At 47.1% G+C, this 18,337-nt stretch overlaps 1 protein-coding gene across 1 annotated transcript; it reads left to right on the top strand.

The window, feature by feature from the left end:
- The first annotated feature begins 3,132 nt into the window (after positions 1 to 3,132).
- On the top strand, positions 3,133 to 7,968 carry PPIL1 (peptidylprolyl isomerase like 1). Its single transcript, XM_065402373.1, has 4 exons — positions 3,133 to 3,211; positions 3,631 to 3,785; positions 5,615 to 5,683; positions 6,608 to 7,968. The coding sequence occupies exons 1-4, from the start codon at positions 3,156 to 3,158 to the stop codon at positions 6,826 to 6,828; spliced, it is 501 nt and encodes a 166-aa protein (XP_065258445.1). The 5' UTR covers positions 3,133 to 3,155; the 3' UTR covers positions 6,829 to 7,968.
- The last annotated feature ends 10,369 nt before the right edge of the window (positions 7,969 to 18,337 follow it).

Genomic DNA, 18,337 nt, shown 5'->3' with positions numbered 1-18,337 from the left:
ACCCTGCCCACGAGCACCCAAGATTTAGTCAAGGGTATATAGTACAAGTCACGGACAGGTCACAAGCCATGAATTTTTGTTTACTGCCCATGACTTTTACTAAAAATACCCATGACTAAAATGTAGCCTTAGTAATAAGTCACCAGGATCAGATGGTATTCACCCAAGAGTTCTGAAGGGACTCAGATATGAAACTGCAGACTTACTAACTGTGGTACATTTCTGATCGCTTAAATTAGCCTCTCTATCAGATGACTGGAGGACAGCTAAGGTGATCCTGGCAATTACAGGCCGATAAGCCTAACTCCAGTACCAGGAAAATTGGTTGAAACCATAGTAAAGAACAGACTTGTGAGACCCATAGATGAACAAGATTTGTTGGGGAAGAATCAACATGGCTTTTGTAAAGGGAAATCATGCCTCACCAATCTATTAGGATACTTTTGGGGGCATCAACAAGCATGTATGTGGACAAGGGTGATCCAGAGGCTATAGTGTACTTAGACTTTCTGAAAGCCTTTGACAAGGTCCCTCACCACAGGCTCTTAAGCAAATTGAGCAGTCATTGGATAAGAGGGAAGGTCCTCCCATGGATCAGTAGTAACTGGTTAAAAGATAGGAAACACAAGGTAGGAAACAAAAGGATCTCACAAAAGTTCTTGCCTCCGACAAGCATTCCTCCATCCACCTAGCTGTATCTACACCCGGGGTTAGGTCACCGTAACTATGATGCTCAGGGGCATGGATTTTTCACACCCTTGAGCACTGTAGCTATGTCGACCTAAGTGTTTACCATTAGCCAGGTCTAGGACACAGCTAAGCTGGGCCTAGGGGTCGCTGCTGTCTGCAAAGGGATGACGCTCTCACAGGAGCAACTGTGCAACCCCATTGTCTGCTAATACTACTCTCTGTCATGCCCCACTGCTTCTAAAGCATCTGCACAGAGGACAATTGGTAGCAGGGTGACTGAAAAGCAAGAGTAGGGTCCAACTATGGCACTCTGTACCTTAAAACAGCACCCTAGAACCCCATATTCACCACTGTCATATAACTGATATATTTCATACAAAGCACATCAAGTAGGATATCGTATGAAAGGTCATGATCTGCTGAAACCCATTGTTCTATCAAAATACATATATTGTTTTGCGTATCAAGTTCTGAGATTTTGCTAGATGGTTGTTACTGAAATATGCTGTAAGTTTGCTAGTGGTATACAAAGGAGGTGATCCCCCACCAGAGGAAGGTGTTCAACAACCATTAATCAGCAGGGGAATTGTAACCAAGGGATTTACAATTCAGTGACAGTTGCACAAGACCACACCAGGGGGACTGCTTAACCCTGTAACTCAGCAAAGCCCACCAGGACATATCTGGGCTAGTAGTATTTTCCAGGCACATGGACTGGCCTTTCTCCTCCCCCACCTACGCTGGAAGCAACAAGAACACTGAGAAGACAAAGACTTCATCTGAGGAGACTGGCGCAGGCTTAAGGGAGTGGCCCGTGTATTAAGAACTGTAACATCCAGTGGGGTGAGAAAACTGCTTGATATAAATGCTGCCTAGTGTAATAAGGGTTAAGATTTAGATTGTGCACTTATCTTTTATTTCCTTAAGGTAACTATCTCTGACCTTTTATGCCTCCCACTTATAATCACTTACAATCTATCTTTCTGTAGTTAATAAATCTGTTTTATATTTTACCGAAAACAGTGTGTTTTGGTTGAAGTGCTTGGGAAATCTCAGCTCAGGTTACAAAGGCTGGTGCATGTCCTCACCACATTGAGGGAGGGGCAGACTGGGTAATAAACTTACACTAGCCAGGGTTATGACCAGGGCAAGACGGTACAGCTCTGGGTTGTAAGGCTGGGGAGCAGGGGGAATTGGCTGATGCCTTTTTTTTGTGTGATTCGAGAGTGGCTCAGGGAGCTTTCATGCAATCTTTCTGGGTGTGGGGCTCCATGTGCTGTTGTACTGAGCGATCACAGTGCCTGGAGGGGTTTGCTGCTTGTCACTGAATTGCAGACACTGTAGGGGGGGTTGGACTAGATGACCTCCTGAGGTCCCTTCCAACCCTGATATTCTATGACTAGCAAAGCATTGAGAGAGACAGCCCAGGCTCTGCCAACTCTGCCCATCTCCAACAAGTTCCAGCATCCAAAGCGAGGAGTGAGCTACTGCTGAACCTAGGGCAGGGGTTCTCAAACTGGGGGTCAGGACCCCTCAGGAGGTCACAAGGTCACATGGGGGGATCACAAGCTGTCAGTCTCCACCCCAAACCCTGCTTGGCCTCCAGCATTAATAATGGTGTTAAATATATAAAAAAGTGTTTTTAATGTATAAGGGGGGGGGTCGTCACACTCAGAAGCTTGCTGTGTGAAAGGGGTCACCAGTACAAAAGTCTGAGAACCCCTGGCCTAGGGGCCTGACCTCCCACTGATGCAACATGGCCCCCACGTAACAGAATAAACCAAACACAAGTTAACTGAGTAACAACAGCCCCTCCCTCGCGAGAGCCGGCTCCGCTCCTCTGCGGGCATCACCCTGCAAAGTTAAAGGGTCCACAGGGAGGCCAAGGCCCTTGGCTGGGTTTTAACTTGGACCCCTGGTGGGTCTCGCCCACTACTGGTGGATGTTGAGAGTGACTCCAGTCCGTGCCCCTAATGCCCACTCCAGCCCTCCCGCACCCCCACTCCAGTCCCCCCCCCAACCCCACCTTGCCCCTGCCCCCCAGCACCACCCAATCCCCCCAACCCTCCCACTCCCCTGCTCCCCCTCCAGCCCCACCCTGCGTCCCTGAGGCTCCGCGGGAGGCGGCGCTGCCCCCATCGCTCACCCGCTCCGTCCGGCCCCGGCCCCGGGGTGCCCTTTCTCCTCTTCGCCTAGAGTCGCGGCATGGAAGGGGCGTGGGTAAATTCGAATTCTCCCTGCTGGACGTCACAATAACAAAGTTACCGCCCAGCGCGCTGATTGGTAGCTTCCGCCCCCGGCCTGTTTCAGACCCGAGCGTTCATTAGCCGCTCGGCCCCCAGCAGGTCCCGCCCCCGGCGCACCCGCCCGCGTCCCAAGAGAGGAGGGAGCGGGTTGGCTGTGACACCTGAAGTGCGCACACGCTGCTGTTTCCCCGGGCGGAGTGTTTCCGGCGTGGGAGCAGCATGGCCGCGGTGCCCCCCGACTCCTGGCAGCCGCCCGCCGTCTCCATGGAGACCACGTAAGGGGCCGCTGGGAGCCTCCATCCTCCCTGTCCGGGGGGCCGCCTGGGTCGCTTTGCTCGGCCCAGCGGGCGGGTCTCGGGTCTCGCGCCCCGGGGCGGTTTGCAGGCTGGCAGCGGGAGGGGCACGTCCGGGGGTCAAAGCACGGCCTGCCCAGACAGCGGCGGGGTGTCCCGCGTGGGGAGCCCCCCACCTCACCCCCCAGAGCCCGGCGGCTGGCTCGTGTCCGCCCGGGGCAGAAGTGACCTGCCGGGTCAGGGCGGGGGGCGAGCCCCCGAGAGCCCGGACTCTGAACCGGCACGATACTGGCCCCTCGCACCGCAGACCCCGCAGGGTCTGTCTGTAGGTCTGGTCGTCGCTGCCCCCCTCCCAGGCGCTGGGGAGCCCTGAGCCCTTTCGGTCTGTCTCCCTCCTGTAGCATGGGCACCATTCTCCTGGAGCTGTACTGGAAACACGCGCCCAAGACCTGTAAGAACTTCGCTGAATTAGCCAGGCGGGGTTATTACAATGGCACGAAGTTCCACAGGATCATTAAAGACTTCATGATCCAAGGGGGAGATCCGACGGGAACAGGTAAGGCCCAAAGCGAAAATGGGTGCGCTGGGTACACAACTGGGAGCCTTGTCTGCTCTTCGTGGGCGCAGGGGGTGAGTGTGTCCGTGGGAGCTAAACCTCCCTGTTAGGACGCGAGCAGACCTTAAGGAAGCATATGTGTGGTGGCATTTCCTGCTCCAGTGTATGCCCTCACCGGCGTCCCAACGGCTGTCCATCCCAGGGAGGCCAGAGGACTGAAGGAGGTGGAAAGTAAAGCAGAAGGATGGCCCAGTGTTTAGGACATTAATATGGGACTTGGGGAAACGCAGGTTCAGTTCCCTGCGCCCATAAAGATTTCTTGTATGACCTCAACCAAGCCACGTAGGGTACGTCTAGGCTGCCTGTAGAGTACAGATACAGCATGTCTAGCTAGCCTGGGTATAAACAGCAGTGTAGATGGTGGGGCAGAGCTTAGAGTATTTTACATGCCTGAACCCCTAGGGTATAAACCCTCCATGCTGTCTAAACACCCAAGCAGTGCCTCCTACCTCGACACTGGTATTTCCTGCTGCCGCCTCCCGCTGCCAGAGTCTTTCCCCATTGCAGTGAAAGATTCCAGCAGTGGAGAAAAGGCTCTGTCGGGGGGAGGCAGTGTGGAAAAGGGGAGCCTTTCAGTGTGGTATGCAACTATATGTGTAATGCCTATACTCTACACGCTGCCATTAACGTAGATGTAGCCTTAGTTGTTCTGGGCCTCAGTTCCCCATCTGTAAAATGGAATTAATAGTACGGCCCTACCTCACAGGGGGGTGTGAGGTTAAATACATTACAGATTGTGAGATGCTTCGATTCTATGGCAATGGGAGCCCTATTAGACTGCATTACCTGGAAGCAGAGTAAGTGCCCAGTGGCAATGTGAAAGCGGCAGTGTCCCCTAACCCCCATGGTTCCAGCTTCTAGACTTGCAGGTTCCTACAACGTGAGTACTACTCTGTTCTTATTAAGACCGTAAATATCATAATGCCACAATATAAATCCATGGTACACCCAGTCCTTGAACAGTGTGATGCAGTTCTTGTCACCCCATCTTAAAAAAGGTATATTAGAATTGGGAAAGGTACAGAGAAAGGCAACAAAAATGATTAGGGGGTATGGAACAGCTTCCATATGAGGAGAGATTAAAAAGACTGGGACTGTTTTGCTTGGAAAAGAGACAGCTAAGGGGGACTATGATAGAGGTCTATAAAATCATGACTGGTGTGGAGAAAGTGATTAGGGAAGTGTTATTTACCCCTTCACATGACATAAGAACCAGGGCTCACCCAATGAAATTCATAGGCAGCAGGTTTAACACAAACAAAAGTAAGTATTTCTTCACACAGTGCACAGTCAACCAGTGGAACTTGGTGCCAGGGGATGTTGTGAAGGCAAAAAGTATAACAGGATTCAAAAAAGAATTAGATCAGTTCATGGAGGATAGGTTCTTCAAGATGGGCAGGGATCAGCCCCATGCTTTTGGTATCTCTAAACCTCTGACTACCAGAAATGGGGACTGGATGATGGGATGTGACAGTTTTTTTGTTTGTTTTTTGCTTCAGATCCCTAAATGGCCCCCTCAAGGATTGAGCTCACAACTTTGGGTTTAGCAGGCTAATGCTCAAACCACTGAGCTATCCCTCCTGCGCTGGCTGGTAATTTATACACGTCTGTCTCCCTAGTCTTTATTGCTCAGCATCACACGTTACCAATAGAACTGAGCAAACCGCATTTCCTAGACTGTTGGCTGGCACTTGTATGACAGTGAGAGTGGTCCTGAATGTGTAAGATGGCTTTCTGAATTGGCATATCTGCTTTTCTCCGCTGGGCAGGCAGAGGGGGTGCATCCATTTATGGGAAGCAGTTTGAAGATGAACTTCATCCAGAACTAAAATTTACAGGTAAGTGCCATTTGAGGGACTTATGTGGGTGTTTTGTTAACCTTGCAAGTTGGGCATAGCACCAATTTAGGGCTCAGTCCCACTGTCTTTATGCAGAAGTCATTGGGAGTCTGGGTGGAGTGAGGGCTACAGGCTTGGTAGCTCTTAACGACAAGTGAAGCATTAAAGAGACACTTGGCAGAAAATGAAAAAGTAACAACTAACTAGGGTCGCCATGCGGACAAATAAACAATAACATGGTACCCTCTCCTCCTTAAATGAATGGAATCGAGGAGCTATGACCCCTAAGCCTGCAGAGTTAATGCTACAGCTGTCCTGTTTTCAGCTAAGTAGTCTCTTCCCGAGGATAGTTAATCAGTGGTCTAACACCAGCAGAACTCCTTGTGCTAAATCACAAATCCCAAGGGCTGAATGATGTGTTTGCCTCCTTAAAATTATTTCTGTGAATTAAGGTAAAGGTCGGCTGGGTTGTTACAAACACAATGTTCGAACTCAGCCGGGAGTGCAGTGTGGCGATAGACTTTCTGTGTAATACAACTAAACTGTTCTTACATTATAATTCAGTTCTTAAAGACCTCAACTGCGAGGGCTCCCGGGCCCCCTTCTGTTGTTTATACAGGAGTTACAATGCACTGGCGTCCTTATGGAAACAAATTACAGTGCGTGAGTCTCACTTAATCAGAATTACCCTAGCTGAGCACACAAAGGATGTTTAACAGGAGTAGAGAATAACTGTAAGAAGCTTTTTGCTGCATGCTTGATCCTGGTAATTAAGCCATATGACTGGATCCTTAGTTGCTACCAGAAGTAATTGGCTTAGGAAGAGACTGATCTGTTTTTTTGCGTTTGGTTTGGTTTTAACTGAAATGGCTTCAGATCTTCAGTCTAAGGGCAGGTTACTAACTTGTACCCTTTCTTTCAAAGGTGCAGGAATCCTTGCCATGGCTAACGCCGGCCCAGACACGAATGGCAGTCAGTTCTTTATAACCTTGGCACCAACCCAGTGGCTCGATGGGAAGCACACTATCTTTGGCCGTGTTTGCCAAGGGATCGGGATGGTGAACAGAGTGGGCATGGTGGAGACAAATGCCCAAGATCGCCCAGTAGATGATGTGAAGATTCTGAAGGCTTACCCATCGGGTTAGACCAGGGTCCTCTGCAGTTAATCTGTTGGCACTGCGGTGTGTTAAATCCTGTATCCCCCATGGGATTGTCCTGTCATTCCAGGGAATGCGAGCCAGTGGTTTAGGCCCAATGTTTACCTACTTTACAATCTATTTGAGGCAGAGCTTTTGTTCTTTTTTTTTTTTTTTTTTTTAAGTAAAGTGGATTTAAAAATATCTACAATTAGTTTGCCTAGGAACTAAAGTGAACCGGGTTCTTTTCGAGAGTGCTGGCAGTGCTCTTTCTCCTGAGCTGCCTCCTGCCACGCTGGGAAAAGGGTCTCTTGTCAAAGTCTTGTGGCCTGAAATTATCCCTGCTGAACCCTGTTTTGGTTGGTATGCCCAGGGTGCAAGTACCCACCATGCCCCCCCTGTGCTCTCTGTTCTGTTCTGAGTGGTAAGGGAACTGTCTCATGCCAAGGCCACACAGAGCAGCTGGCTGGCATGCCATGCATACTCACAACTGCGCTGCAATCCAGTGTGCAGGATGGCTGTTGGGTCTCAGCAGCAAAGGTTGCAGCACCCTCTCCTTTGAGGGTGAGGGAGTTGACATGTCGAGATAAGGAAGATTCTAATCAGGAGAGTCTGACAGCCTGCACCCTCATTTATTGGTAAACATTGGGCCTAGCCAGTTTGACGGCATTTCCTTTAACACGCTCTCCGAGCTGGGCAATCAGTGACTTTCTTATTTTTCTCAAAGGCAACCAAAAGGCCATGTTAATCTATAGGATCATTTGAACCAAGAGTACAGTGGAACATGATTAATATGTCAAACTGGACTAGGAGAACAGGGAGTGGGAACTTTTTCCCCAGCACCCAAGAACCTATTCCAGCAGGTGGGGCTACCTTAAATGTCATTCATTTTTAAAATGAACTTGTAAGGAGAATCCACAGCTTCCTGGAGAAGAGCAGAATCTTCCATGGCCTCTAGGATGTGGATACTGAATCTCCCTCTTTCAGAGAACTGAGTTTCTGTGAAATCTAATTCAGCCCCCCCTTAAAGCTCCTTGTCACAGGAGACTTGTTGCAGGAAGACAGATGTGTGTGTGCATGTAAGACCAGTGTGCTCTTGTATACTCTTTGTAATACATGGATTTTCTTAAAATAAAGATCTGAAATGCATTCTGTAGAGAACGTGGTTGCTGATGTGGGGCAGGACTCAACAGTGTCAATGGGCCTGCGACTCCATTGCTTTAATACAACTTCTTTTAAAGTGGAAGAACATTCCCACTGAAATAATGCTTTCAGGGTCTGCCTCAAATGCCACTGAAAGCATCTCCCACTGTGTGCTTATCTGCTGGCGAAACTTAATAACTTCCAGGACCTCTGATTGAAGAGCTTCTCTACTGGGGGACAGCAGCCTCCTGAAGAGAGGCAGGTAAGCAAACAATGACTGGTTTGTTTGAAGGGGACCGCTCTTGCAATAGCTGCAATAGGCTGAGGTAAGTTCACTGCTGCTATGATCTCTGTCCCTGGAAATACTAACTAGGTAAAGAGGTGTCTGGTTTCACTGGGTGTGCAAAGGTGACTCCTATAGGGAGCTGGTTGCTCAGAAGAAATCTCTCCATTCACCTGTGGTACCCTGCAAATGTATGAGACTCCTTGAAGGGGCCTTTGAATTTTAGAGTGGACTGCTCTTCAGCTGTCCTGTCCCTACTCACCTGCCTTCAAAGCACCATACATTTGGCAGGAAGAGAATCATATCTCCTGCTCGCTGCAGTCCTAATGCAATAGAGCTTGTCAGAACAGCTGTTGCACTGAACTTTCCCTTGGGTGGCTGGTTGGTTTGGTTCTGCTCGCTGGTCACCTGCAGTTCTGTGACCGGGGGAGTTAATGAGCTCTTTACAGTGGAGTGGATCTGTCTGTGCAGGTGTGTAAGGAGGCAACTGAACAAGGAGCTGATCCTTTCTTGGGGGGGAAAAGGGCGGGGTGCAGGCAGTCTGAGGTGCAGCACAACTAGTCTGCTGTTGTCACAGCTACCCATTGATCTCAGGCTGAATGGCTGGGCACCATTCAGTGGCTGGGCACCATTCATTTCACCTTAACAGTGAAATGTGAAACTTGACTAATGCATCATTAGGGCTGCACACTAAGCACTGAAGTCCCCACTGGACCCATTCAACCTCCACTTCCTTATTGGCTGAAGGTGGAAGGCCTTGCACTCAACTCAGTGACATTTCAGGACTTCAGAAAAGCAGACTTTGACTCCCTCAGGGAACTGATGGGCAGGATCCCCTGGGAGGCTTATATAAGGGGGAAAGGAGTCCAGGAGAGCTGGCTGTATTTTAAAGAAGCCTTATTGAGGGTGCAGGAACAAACCATCCTGATGTGCAGAAAGAATAGCAAATATGGCAGGTGACCAGCTTGGCTTAACAGAAATCTTCGGTGAGCTTAAACATAAAAGGAAGCATACAAGAAGTGGAAACTTGGACAGATGACTAGAGAGGAGTATAAAATTGCTCGAGAATGCAGGGGTGTAATCAGGAAGGCCAAGGCACAATTGGAGTTGGAGCTAGCAAGGGATGTGAAGGGTAACAAGAAGGGTTTCTACAAGTATGTTAGCAACAAGAAGAAGGTCAGGGAAAGTGTGGGCCCCTTACTGAATGGGGGAGGCAACCTAGTGACAGATGATATGGAAAAAGCTGAAGTACTCGATGCTTTTTTTTACCTCGGTCTTCACAGACAAGGTCAGATCCCAGACTTCTGCACTGGGCAGCACAGTATGGGGAGGAGGTGAAAGAACAGGTTAAGGACTATTTAGAAAAGCTGGACATGCACAAGTCCATGGGGCTGAATGCAATGCATCCAAGGGTGCTGAGGGAGTTGGCTGATGTGATTGCAGAGCGATTGGCCATTATCTTTGAAGACTTGTGGCGATCAGGGGAGGTCCTGGACGGATGGAAAAAGGCAAATATAGTGCCCATCTTTAAAAAAGGGAAAAAGGAGAATCCAGGGAACTACAGGCCAGTCAGCCTCACCTCAATCCCTGGAAAAATCATGGAGCAGGAATCCATTTTGAAGCACTTGGAGGAGAGGAAGGTGATCAGGAACAGTCAACATGGATTCACCAAGGGCAAGTCATGCCTGACCAACCTGATTGCCTTCTATGATGAGATAACTCTCTCTGTGGATATGGGGAAAGCAGTGGATGTGATATATCTTGACTTTAGCAAAGCTTTTGATACGGTCTCCCACAGTTTTCTTTCCAGCAAGTTATAGAATTATGGGTTGGATGAATGGACTATAAGGTGGATAGAAAGCTGGCTAGATCGTCGGGCTCAGCAGGTAGTGATCAACAACTCAATGTCTAGTTGGCAGCCGGTATCAAGCAGATTGCCCCAGGGGTCTGTCTTGGGGTCAGTTTTGTTCAATATCTTCATTAATGATCCGGATGATGGGATGAATTGCACCCTCGGCAAGTTCGCAGATGATACTAAGCTGGGAGGAGAGGGAGATATGCTGGAGGGTAGAGATAGGGGTCCAGAGTGACCTAAGCAAATTGAAGGATTGGGCTAAAAGAAATCTGATGCGGTTCAACAAGGACAAGTGCAGAGTCCTGCACTTAGGACCGAAGAATCCCATGCACCGCTACAGGCTGGGGACCGACTTGCTAAGCAGCAGTGCTGCAGAAAAGGACCTGGGGATTACAGTGGACGAGAAACTGGATATGAGTCAACAGTGTGCCCTTGGTGCCAAGAAGGCTAATGGCATATTGGGCTGCATTAAAGGGAAGTGATTATTCCCCTCTATTTGGCACTGGTGAGGCCACATCTGGAGTATTGGGGACATCTGGAGACATTCCAGAAGACTAAAAATGGGCAAATATAGTGCCCATCTATAAAAAGGGAAATAAGGACAACCCAGGGAACTACAGACCAGGCAGCTTAACTTCTGTACCTGGAAAAATAATGGAGTAAATAATTAAGAAATCAATTTGCAAACACCTTGAAGATAATGAGGTGATAAGTAACAGCGTGGTTTTGTCAAGAACAAATCGTGTCAAACCAACCTGATAGCTTTCTTTGAAAGGGTAACAAGCCTTGTGCCCCTGAGGGAGAAGTGGTAGATGTGATATATCTTGACTTTAGTAAGGCTTTTGATACTGTCTCGCATGACCATCTCATAAAAAACTAGGGAAATACAACTTAGATGGAGCTACTACAAGGTGGGTACATAACTGGTTGGAAAATCGTTCCCAGAAAGTAATCATCAGTGGTTCACAGTCATGCTGGAAGGGCATAATGAGTGGGGTCCCGCAGGGATCAGTTCTGGGTCTGGTTCTGTTCAATATCTTCATCAATGATTTAGATAATGGCATAGAGAGTACACGTATAAAGTTTGTGGATGATACCAAGCTGGGAGGGGTTGCAAGTGCTTTGGAGGCTAGGATTAAAATTCAAAATGATCTGGACAAACTGGAGAAATGGTCTGAAGTAAATAGGATGAAATTCAATAAGGACAAATGCAAAGTACTCCACTTAGAAAGGAACAATCAGTTGCGCACACACACAAAATGGGAAATGACTGCCTAGGAAGGAGTACTGCGGAAAGGGGTCTGGGGGTCATAGTGGACCATAAGCTAAATATGAGTCAACAGTGTAACACTGTTGCAAAAAAAGCAGACATTGTGGGATGTATTAGCAGGAGTATTGTAAGCAAGACACAAGAAGTAATTCTTCCGCTCTACTCTGCGGTGATTAGGCCTCAACTGGAGTATTGTGTCCAGTTCTGGGCACCACATTTCAGGGAAGAGGTGGACAAATTGGAGAAAGTCCAGAGAAGAGCAACAAAAATGATTAAAGGTCTAGAAAACATGACCTATGAGGAAAGACTGAAAAAATTGGGTTTGTTTAGTCTGGAGAAGAGAAGAGTGAGAGCGGACATGATGATAGTTTTCAAGTACATAAAAGGTTGTTACAAGGAGGAGGGAGAAAAATTGTTCTTAACCTCTGAGGATAGGACAAGAAGCTTAAATTGCAGCAAGGGCGGTTTAGGTTGGACATTAGGAAAAACTTCCTAACTGTCAGGGTAGTTAAGCACTGGAATAAATTGCTTAGGGAGGTTGTGGAATCTCCATCATTGGGGATTTTTAAGAGCGGGTTGGACAAACAATTGTCAGGGATAGTCTAGATAATACTTAGCCCCGCCTTGAGTGCAGAGGACTGGACTAGACCTCTCGAGGTCCCTTCCAGTTCTATGATTCTATTGCGACCAGTTTTGGGCCCCCCACCACAGAAAGGATGTGGACAAATCGGAGAGAGTCCAGTAGAGGGCAACGAAAATGATTAGGGGGCTGTAGCACATGACTTATGAGGAAAGGCTGTGGGAACTGGGATTGTTTAGTCTGCAGAAGAGAAGAATGAGAGGGGATTTGATAGCTCCTTTCAACTACCTGAAAGGAGGTTCCAAAGAGGATGGATCTAGACTGTTCCCAGTGGTACCAGACGACAGAACAAGGAGTAATGGTCTCAAGTTGCAGTGGGGGAGGTTTAGGTTGGATATTAGGAAAAACTTTTTCACTAGGAGGGTGGCGAAGCACTGGAATGGTTTACCTGGGGGGGGGGGGGGGTGGAATCTCCTTCCTTAGAGGTTTTTAAGGTCAGGCTTGACAAAGCCCTGGCTGGGATGATTTAGTTCGGGATTGGTCCTGCTTTGAGCAGGGGGTTGGACTAGATGACCTCCTGAGGTTCCTTCCAAACCTGATATTCTATGATGATTCTATGAACTGGGCTTATTTAATCTGCAGAAGAGAAGAGTGAGGGAGGATTTGACAGCAGCCTTCAATTACCTGAAGGGGGGGTTCCAAAGAGGATGGAGCTAGGCTGTTCTCAGTGCTGGCAGATGACAGAACAAGGAGCAATGGTCTCAAGTTGCAGTGGGGGAGGTCTAGTTTGGATATTAGGAAAAACTATTTCACTAGGAGGGTGGTGAAGCACTGGAATGGGTTACCTAGGGAGGTGGTGGAATCTCCATCCTTAGAAGTTTTTAAGGCCCGGCTTGACAAAGCCCTGGCTGGGATGATTTAGTTGGGGTTGATCCTGCTTTGAGCAGGGGATTGGACGAGATGACCTCCTGAAGTCTTTTCCAACCCTAGTCTTCTATGATTCCTCTGTCTGTAATGCAGCCTCCGAGCCACTACAGAATTTCAGGGGTTCTAGCCATCACTATGCAGAAGGCTGGCTTGATTTAAATCACCAAGTGGAAAGCCTCAATTTAAATAATTGATTTTAAGCATCTTTTCCATTTGTCCTTCAGTTATTTTCTGAAGAAAGGGATATTCTCATTGGTTGATGTAACCATTAAAACATGTTGATTTACAACTATATAGAGCCTTGACACTAGACTTAGTACATCTTTTTGCTACCTAGGAGGGTATGCTATAACAATATACATTTATTTAAGCAATTACATAACTTAATATTTTCAGATTCTTATTAATTGTACATGTTTAGTATGTTAGAAAGTGGTGAATGAGGTATGGCTTATTTACTAATTAACTTTTTGCTCACAATTTGTCAAGCTGCATTAGGATTTAATTAAACACACAAAAGAGCATATTCAATTTATTTTTATTAAACAAATCAACCTTAAATGTTTTGGATACATACATTTCTCTTATACAAACATGTTTCACATTTCCAACTAAATTATTTATTACAGGACCAGAGGGATTAACTGTAATCGGTGCTGTTCAGTGGTGTGATTTTCTTTAAAACATCAGCAAACGTGTACTGCTTGAACGGTTCACCTCCAGCCCTGAGATTTATTGTGGTTGATATGACTGATGGGCGATTATTATATGCCCATGTCATAGCAGCAGCAGCATCTATCCTGGTGCTTTGGGTTGAGAATATTGGCAAGGAAATGAGGTGGCGTTAGTGTGTGATCCATCTGCCTGCAATTTACCTGTGTTGGTGGGTATTTCTTTCTTCAATGTCCCTTGAAGTTTTTTCCAAATTTCAGCAGCATCCACCATACTGCAGCAATCTTTCGGCAGTTCGTCCAAGGCTATGGAAATAGGTTTCAGTATATTTGGCCCAGCGTCTACATTTCTCTTTAGTCTGGTGGTGGCTACTTTGGCTGTGATAGTTTCATTCACTTGGTCATAATTTTCTTCACAAATTATCATCAGAATAGGCCAGTTCTTACTAATTAGCTCAAAACAGTCACCCCCTGAATTCCAACATCCATGTCACAGGATAATGAGTTTGGATTCACCTGCTCCTTTCAGTGACGCCAAAGCAAGGTGATTGTTATGGAAGTATTTGGCAATTTCAACATTTGCCTTTGTTCCTGGACTTGTATTTTAGTCTTTGGCTAAAAGAGGTATCTTTTAGAGGGGGGAGGGATAGTGGTTTGAGCATTGGCCTGCTAAACCCAGGGTTGAGAGTTCCATCCTCGAGGGGCCCATTTAGGGATATGGGGCAAAAATCTTTTGGATGATTTAGTTGGGGATTGGTCCTGCTTTGAGCAGGAGGTTCAACTAGATCTGCTGAGGTCCCTTCCAACCCTGATATTCTATGAGCACTGCAGGTTCCATTTATCTTCTACATTTCTTCTCCTCTTTGCTACATTTGCAACATTGTCTATGACAAAGCTATGCACTTGACACTTGAATGTTCATAGTTTGTTATAGCTTTTACTGTTACTTCTAAGTCTGTGGTTCTCAGCTCGTGGGCTGCTTGCGGCCCAATCAGCGCACAGCTGCAGCCCATGTGACATCTTCAGGGTCATAAAGGTAATGTGTATATTGTGCTGATGTGGCCCACATAATGCATAGAGAGCCGCACACAATGGTAAGTAGGTTGAGAACCACTGATCTAAGTATTCTGCTGTATGGGCCGTTCGTGATGCAGCAATTTTTTCTGTAACACAGACAACCACATCTTCTGTTGTCGCACAAGCACATATTACTGGATCATTGTGAGGTGGCGCCACCCATCAAGACTCAGCGTAACCAATTTCCTGTAAAAGTTTTTTGCACATGGTTCAATTTCCTTCTCATAAGCAGTATCCAGCAACCTTCCGACAGTGTCTGCTCTGTCAGGTGGAGCACAGCCTGGTTGTAATGATTGAACTATATCAATCAAGGAGAATTTGTTGCATAAATGAACCGAGCAATCTTTCAGCTGGAATCTTATTAGAATTTGCTGGTCCTGATTATGAACTCATCCAGCAAAACTATGGATGATGAAGAAAGTCTTTTTAAAAGCAATACAGATCACTTATTGTCTGATGTATGTTTGGTGGGACCAGCAGGTGCCTCTGAAGTTGTAGACACTGCAGTTGATGGATGTTCATAACCCCTTTCTGTCTAACCTGGACCCTGAAACAAAAGAGTAATGCAAGTCACTCTCACTGAGTATTACTTGGTGCACTGCTTGAAAAACATGAAATTGTAAATGAAAGATTCCTCCTCCTGCAGCTGTTTGTACCACTGCTTAAATGGCTTAATTTATTCTAACCCCAGTTTTATAGAGAATAATTAATCATGAGGATTATCTAAATCTATTTAAACCCTTATCTCTAGCTAGCAACATCCCAAACAGCTTGAAAGGAAAATTTAAATGTTAAAATTCATAAATGCCTAATAAAATTTTTAATAGGAAATCTTCACCTAGGCTGATTATATCGTAGAATAAAAAATCATTTCAGAAGTCCAGCAATAACAGTCAAAATGTCATTGATAAACAGTCCCACAGCAAACTAACACCCCCATCATATTTTGAACACAACCATTTTGAAATTCTTAAATCCATAATCCACTCCAACCACCTCTGCATGACTATAATCCAAGTCACTGTCTAGGGCGATGTGCCAGGCCGCCCGAGAGAATGGTGCAAAGTCAGTTTGCCAACCAGTTGATCCAGACAGTTCAGGTGTCCACATCATCAGCTCCAAAGTCTGATGGGGGGAGGGATAGCTCAGTGGTTTGAGCATTGGCCTGCTAAACCCAGGGTTGTGAGTTCAATCCTTGAGGGGGTCACTTGGGGATTTAGTTGGGGATTGGTCCTGCTTTGAGCAGGGGGTTGGACTAGATGACATCATGAGGTCCCTTCCAACCCTGATCTTCTATGAAAGTCTCTGCCTGCTGCGCAGCATTTCTCTTCAGGTGGTTTTATTCTGCATCTTTGTTGCCCTGTTTCCATTTTGCATGTTTCTTTTGGCCCCAGAGGTACAGGTACAGGCTTCCCAGACCTCTTCCTCTAACGACCCAGCATGTGAATCCCTGCTTTTCTTCCCCTGGACACATTGCAGAGCCATCTGCAGTGACACCGAGCAGCCCCTCTCTTGGCAGTCTCAGCCAAGTGGCCCTGGGGGATGTGGCGAGGGGGTCCCTGCTGGGCAGGGCTGCGAAGGCTGCCCTATGGGTGGGTAATCAGAGGCCTTTGGTCTCCGGGGCTGATGAGACGGCTCCTTTCCCAGCACCACATTCACTCTAAAACGTAGCGGACAGTAGGGAGGAGCAGGGGAAGGAGCCCACAGTTCGAGATCGGAGCAGCTCAGTCTATGGAGCCCTGCACAGGCAGAGCCCTGGGGATGGCTCACAAAAAGCTGAAACACCTGGGCATACAGCCAGTCTCAAATGTGCCCACTAGGGGCCAGTGTCACTCCACAGCCGCTGTGCTGGGGGTGAGGACTGCAGGGGCCATGGGGACAGCGCTCCAGAGAGAAGAGTGGGGCAAAGGGCCCAGGCTGGGTGCCTGGGAAACTTGCCCAGGGACTAATTCCCGAGCCACTTCCAGCTGGACCAGCCCAAGCACGGCCTAGGGGCTAACAGGGCAGCAGTGCTTTGTCTGCCATAGGGGCAAGCCTGGCTGTGGGGAGGAGCAAACCTGAACTGCGGCCAGGCTACTTAGGGAAGATGGAGCAGAGTATGCTGGGCCATGTAGCCTCCACAGGGACCATGCTGGAGCAGTGTACCCTGGGAACTGCAGACTCCACAGGGACCACGCTGGAGCAGTGTACCCTGGGAACTGCAGACTCCACAGGGACCAGGCTGGAGCAGTGTACCCTGGGAACTGCAGACTCCACAGGGACCACGCTGGAGCAGTGTACCCTGGGAACTGCAGACTCCACAGGGACCACGCTGGAGCAGTGCACCCTGGGAACTGCAGACTCCACAGGGACCATGCTGGAGCAGGGCATGCTGGGGTGTGTAGCCTTGGTGGTCCCGGCTGGCATGCTGCACACAGGGTCAGGCAGCCCCCATGCGGCCACCCTAATGATTATGAGCTCGGCCCCAGAATCCTCCCATTTTTTTAAACCTAAACCTCCCCCACTGCAACTTGAGACCATTACTCCTTGTTCTGTCGTCCATATCTCTAAATGGGCCCCTCGAGGATGGAACTCTCAACCCTGGGTTTAGCAGGCCAATGCTCAAACCACTATCCCTCCCCCCTCTAAAAGATACCTCTTTTAGCCAAAGACTAAAATACAAGTCCAGGAACAAAGGCAAATGTTGAAATTGCCAAATACTTCCATAACAATCACCTTGCTTTGGCGTCACTGAAAGGAGCAGGTGAATCCAAACTCATTATCCTGTGACATGGATGTTGGAATTCAGGGGGTGACTGTTTTGAGCTAATTAGTAAGAACTGGCCTATTCTGATGATAATTTGTGAAGAAAATTATGACCAAGTGAATGAAACTATCACAGCCAAAGTAGCCACCACTAGACTAAAGAGAAATGTAGACGCTGGGCCAAATATACTGAAACCTATTTCCATAGCCTTGGACGAACTGCCGAAAGATTGCTGCGGTATGGTGGATGCTGCTGAAATTTGGAAAAAACTTCAAGGGACATTGAAGAAAGAAATACCCACCAACACAGGTAAATTGCAGGCAGATGGATCACACACTAACGCCACCTCATTTCCTTGCCAATATTCTCAACCCAAAGCACCAGGATAGATGCTGCTGCTGCTATGACATGGGCATATAATAATCGCCCATCAGTCATATCAACCACAATAAATCTCAGGGCTGGAGGTGAACCGTTCAAGCAGTACACGTTTGCTGATGTTTTAAAGAAAATCACACCACTGAACAGAACCGATTACAGTTAATCCCTCTGGTCCTGTAATAAATAATTTAGTTGGAAATGTGAAACATGTTTGTATAAGAGAAATGTATGTATCCAAAACATTTAAGGTTGATTTGTTTAATAAAAATAAATTGAATATGCTCTTTTGTGTGTTTAATTAAATCCTAATGCAGCTTGACAAATTGTGAGCAAAAAGTTAATTAGTAAATAAGCCATACCTCATTCACCACTTTCTAACATACTAAACATGTACAATTAATAAGAATCTGAAAATATTAAGTTATGTAATTGCTTAAATAAATGTATATTGTTATAGCATACCCTCCTAGGTAGCAAAAAGATGTACTAAGTCTAGTGTCAAGGCTCTATATAGTTGTAAATCAACATGTTTTAATGGTTACATCAACCAATGAGAATATCCCTTTCTTCAGAAAATAACTGAAG

The sequence above is a fragment of the Emys orbicularis genome, chromosome 4 (assembly GCF_028017835.1).
Source record: "Emys orbicularis isolate rEmyOrb1 chromosome 4, rEmyOrb1.hap1, whole genome shotgun sequence".
NCBI classification, from domain to species: Eukaryota; Metazoa; Chordata; order Testudines; family Emydidae; genus Emys; species Emys orbicularis.
Note: the sequence above shows the minus strand (reverse complement) of the source record. Positions and strands in the feature narration are given on the sequence as shown.

Coding starts and splice junctions, on each gene's coding strand:
- PPIL1 (XM_065402373.1), top strand. CDS start 3,156: ATGGCCGCGGTGCCCCCCGACTCCTGGCAGCCGCCCGCCGTCTCCATG. Junction 3,786..5,614: donor GGGAGATCCGACGGGAACAG/GTAAGGCCCAAA, acceptor TCCGCTGGGCAG/GCAGAGGGGGTGCATCCATT. Junction 5,684..6,607: donor TCCAGAACTAAAATTTACAG/GTAAGTGCCATT, acceptor TTTCTTTCAAAG/GTGCAGGAATCCTTGCCATG.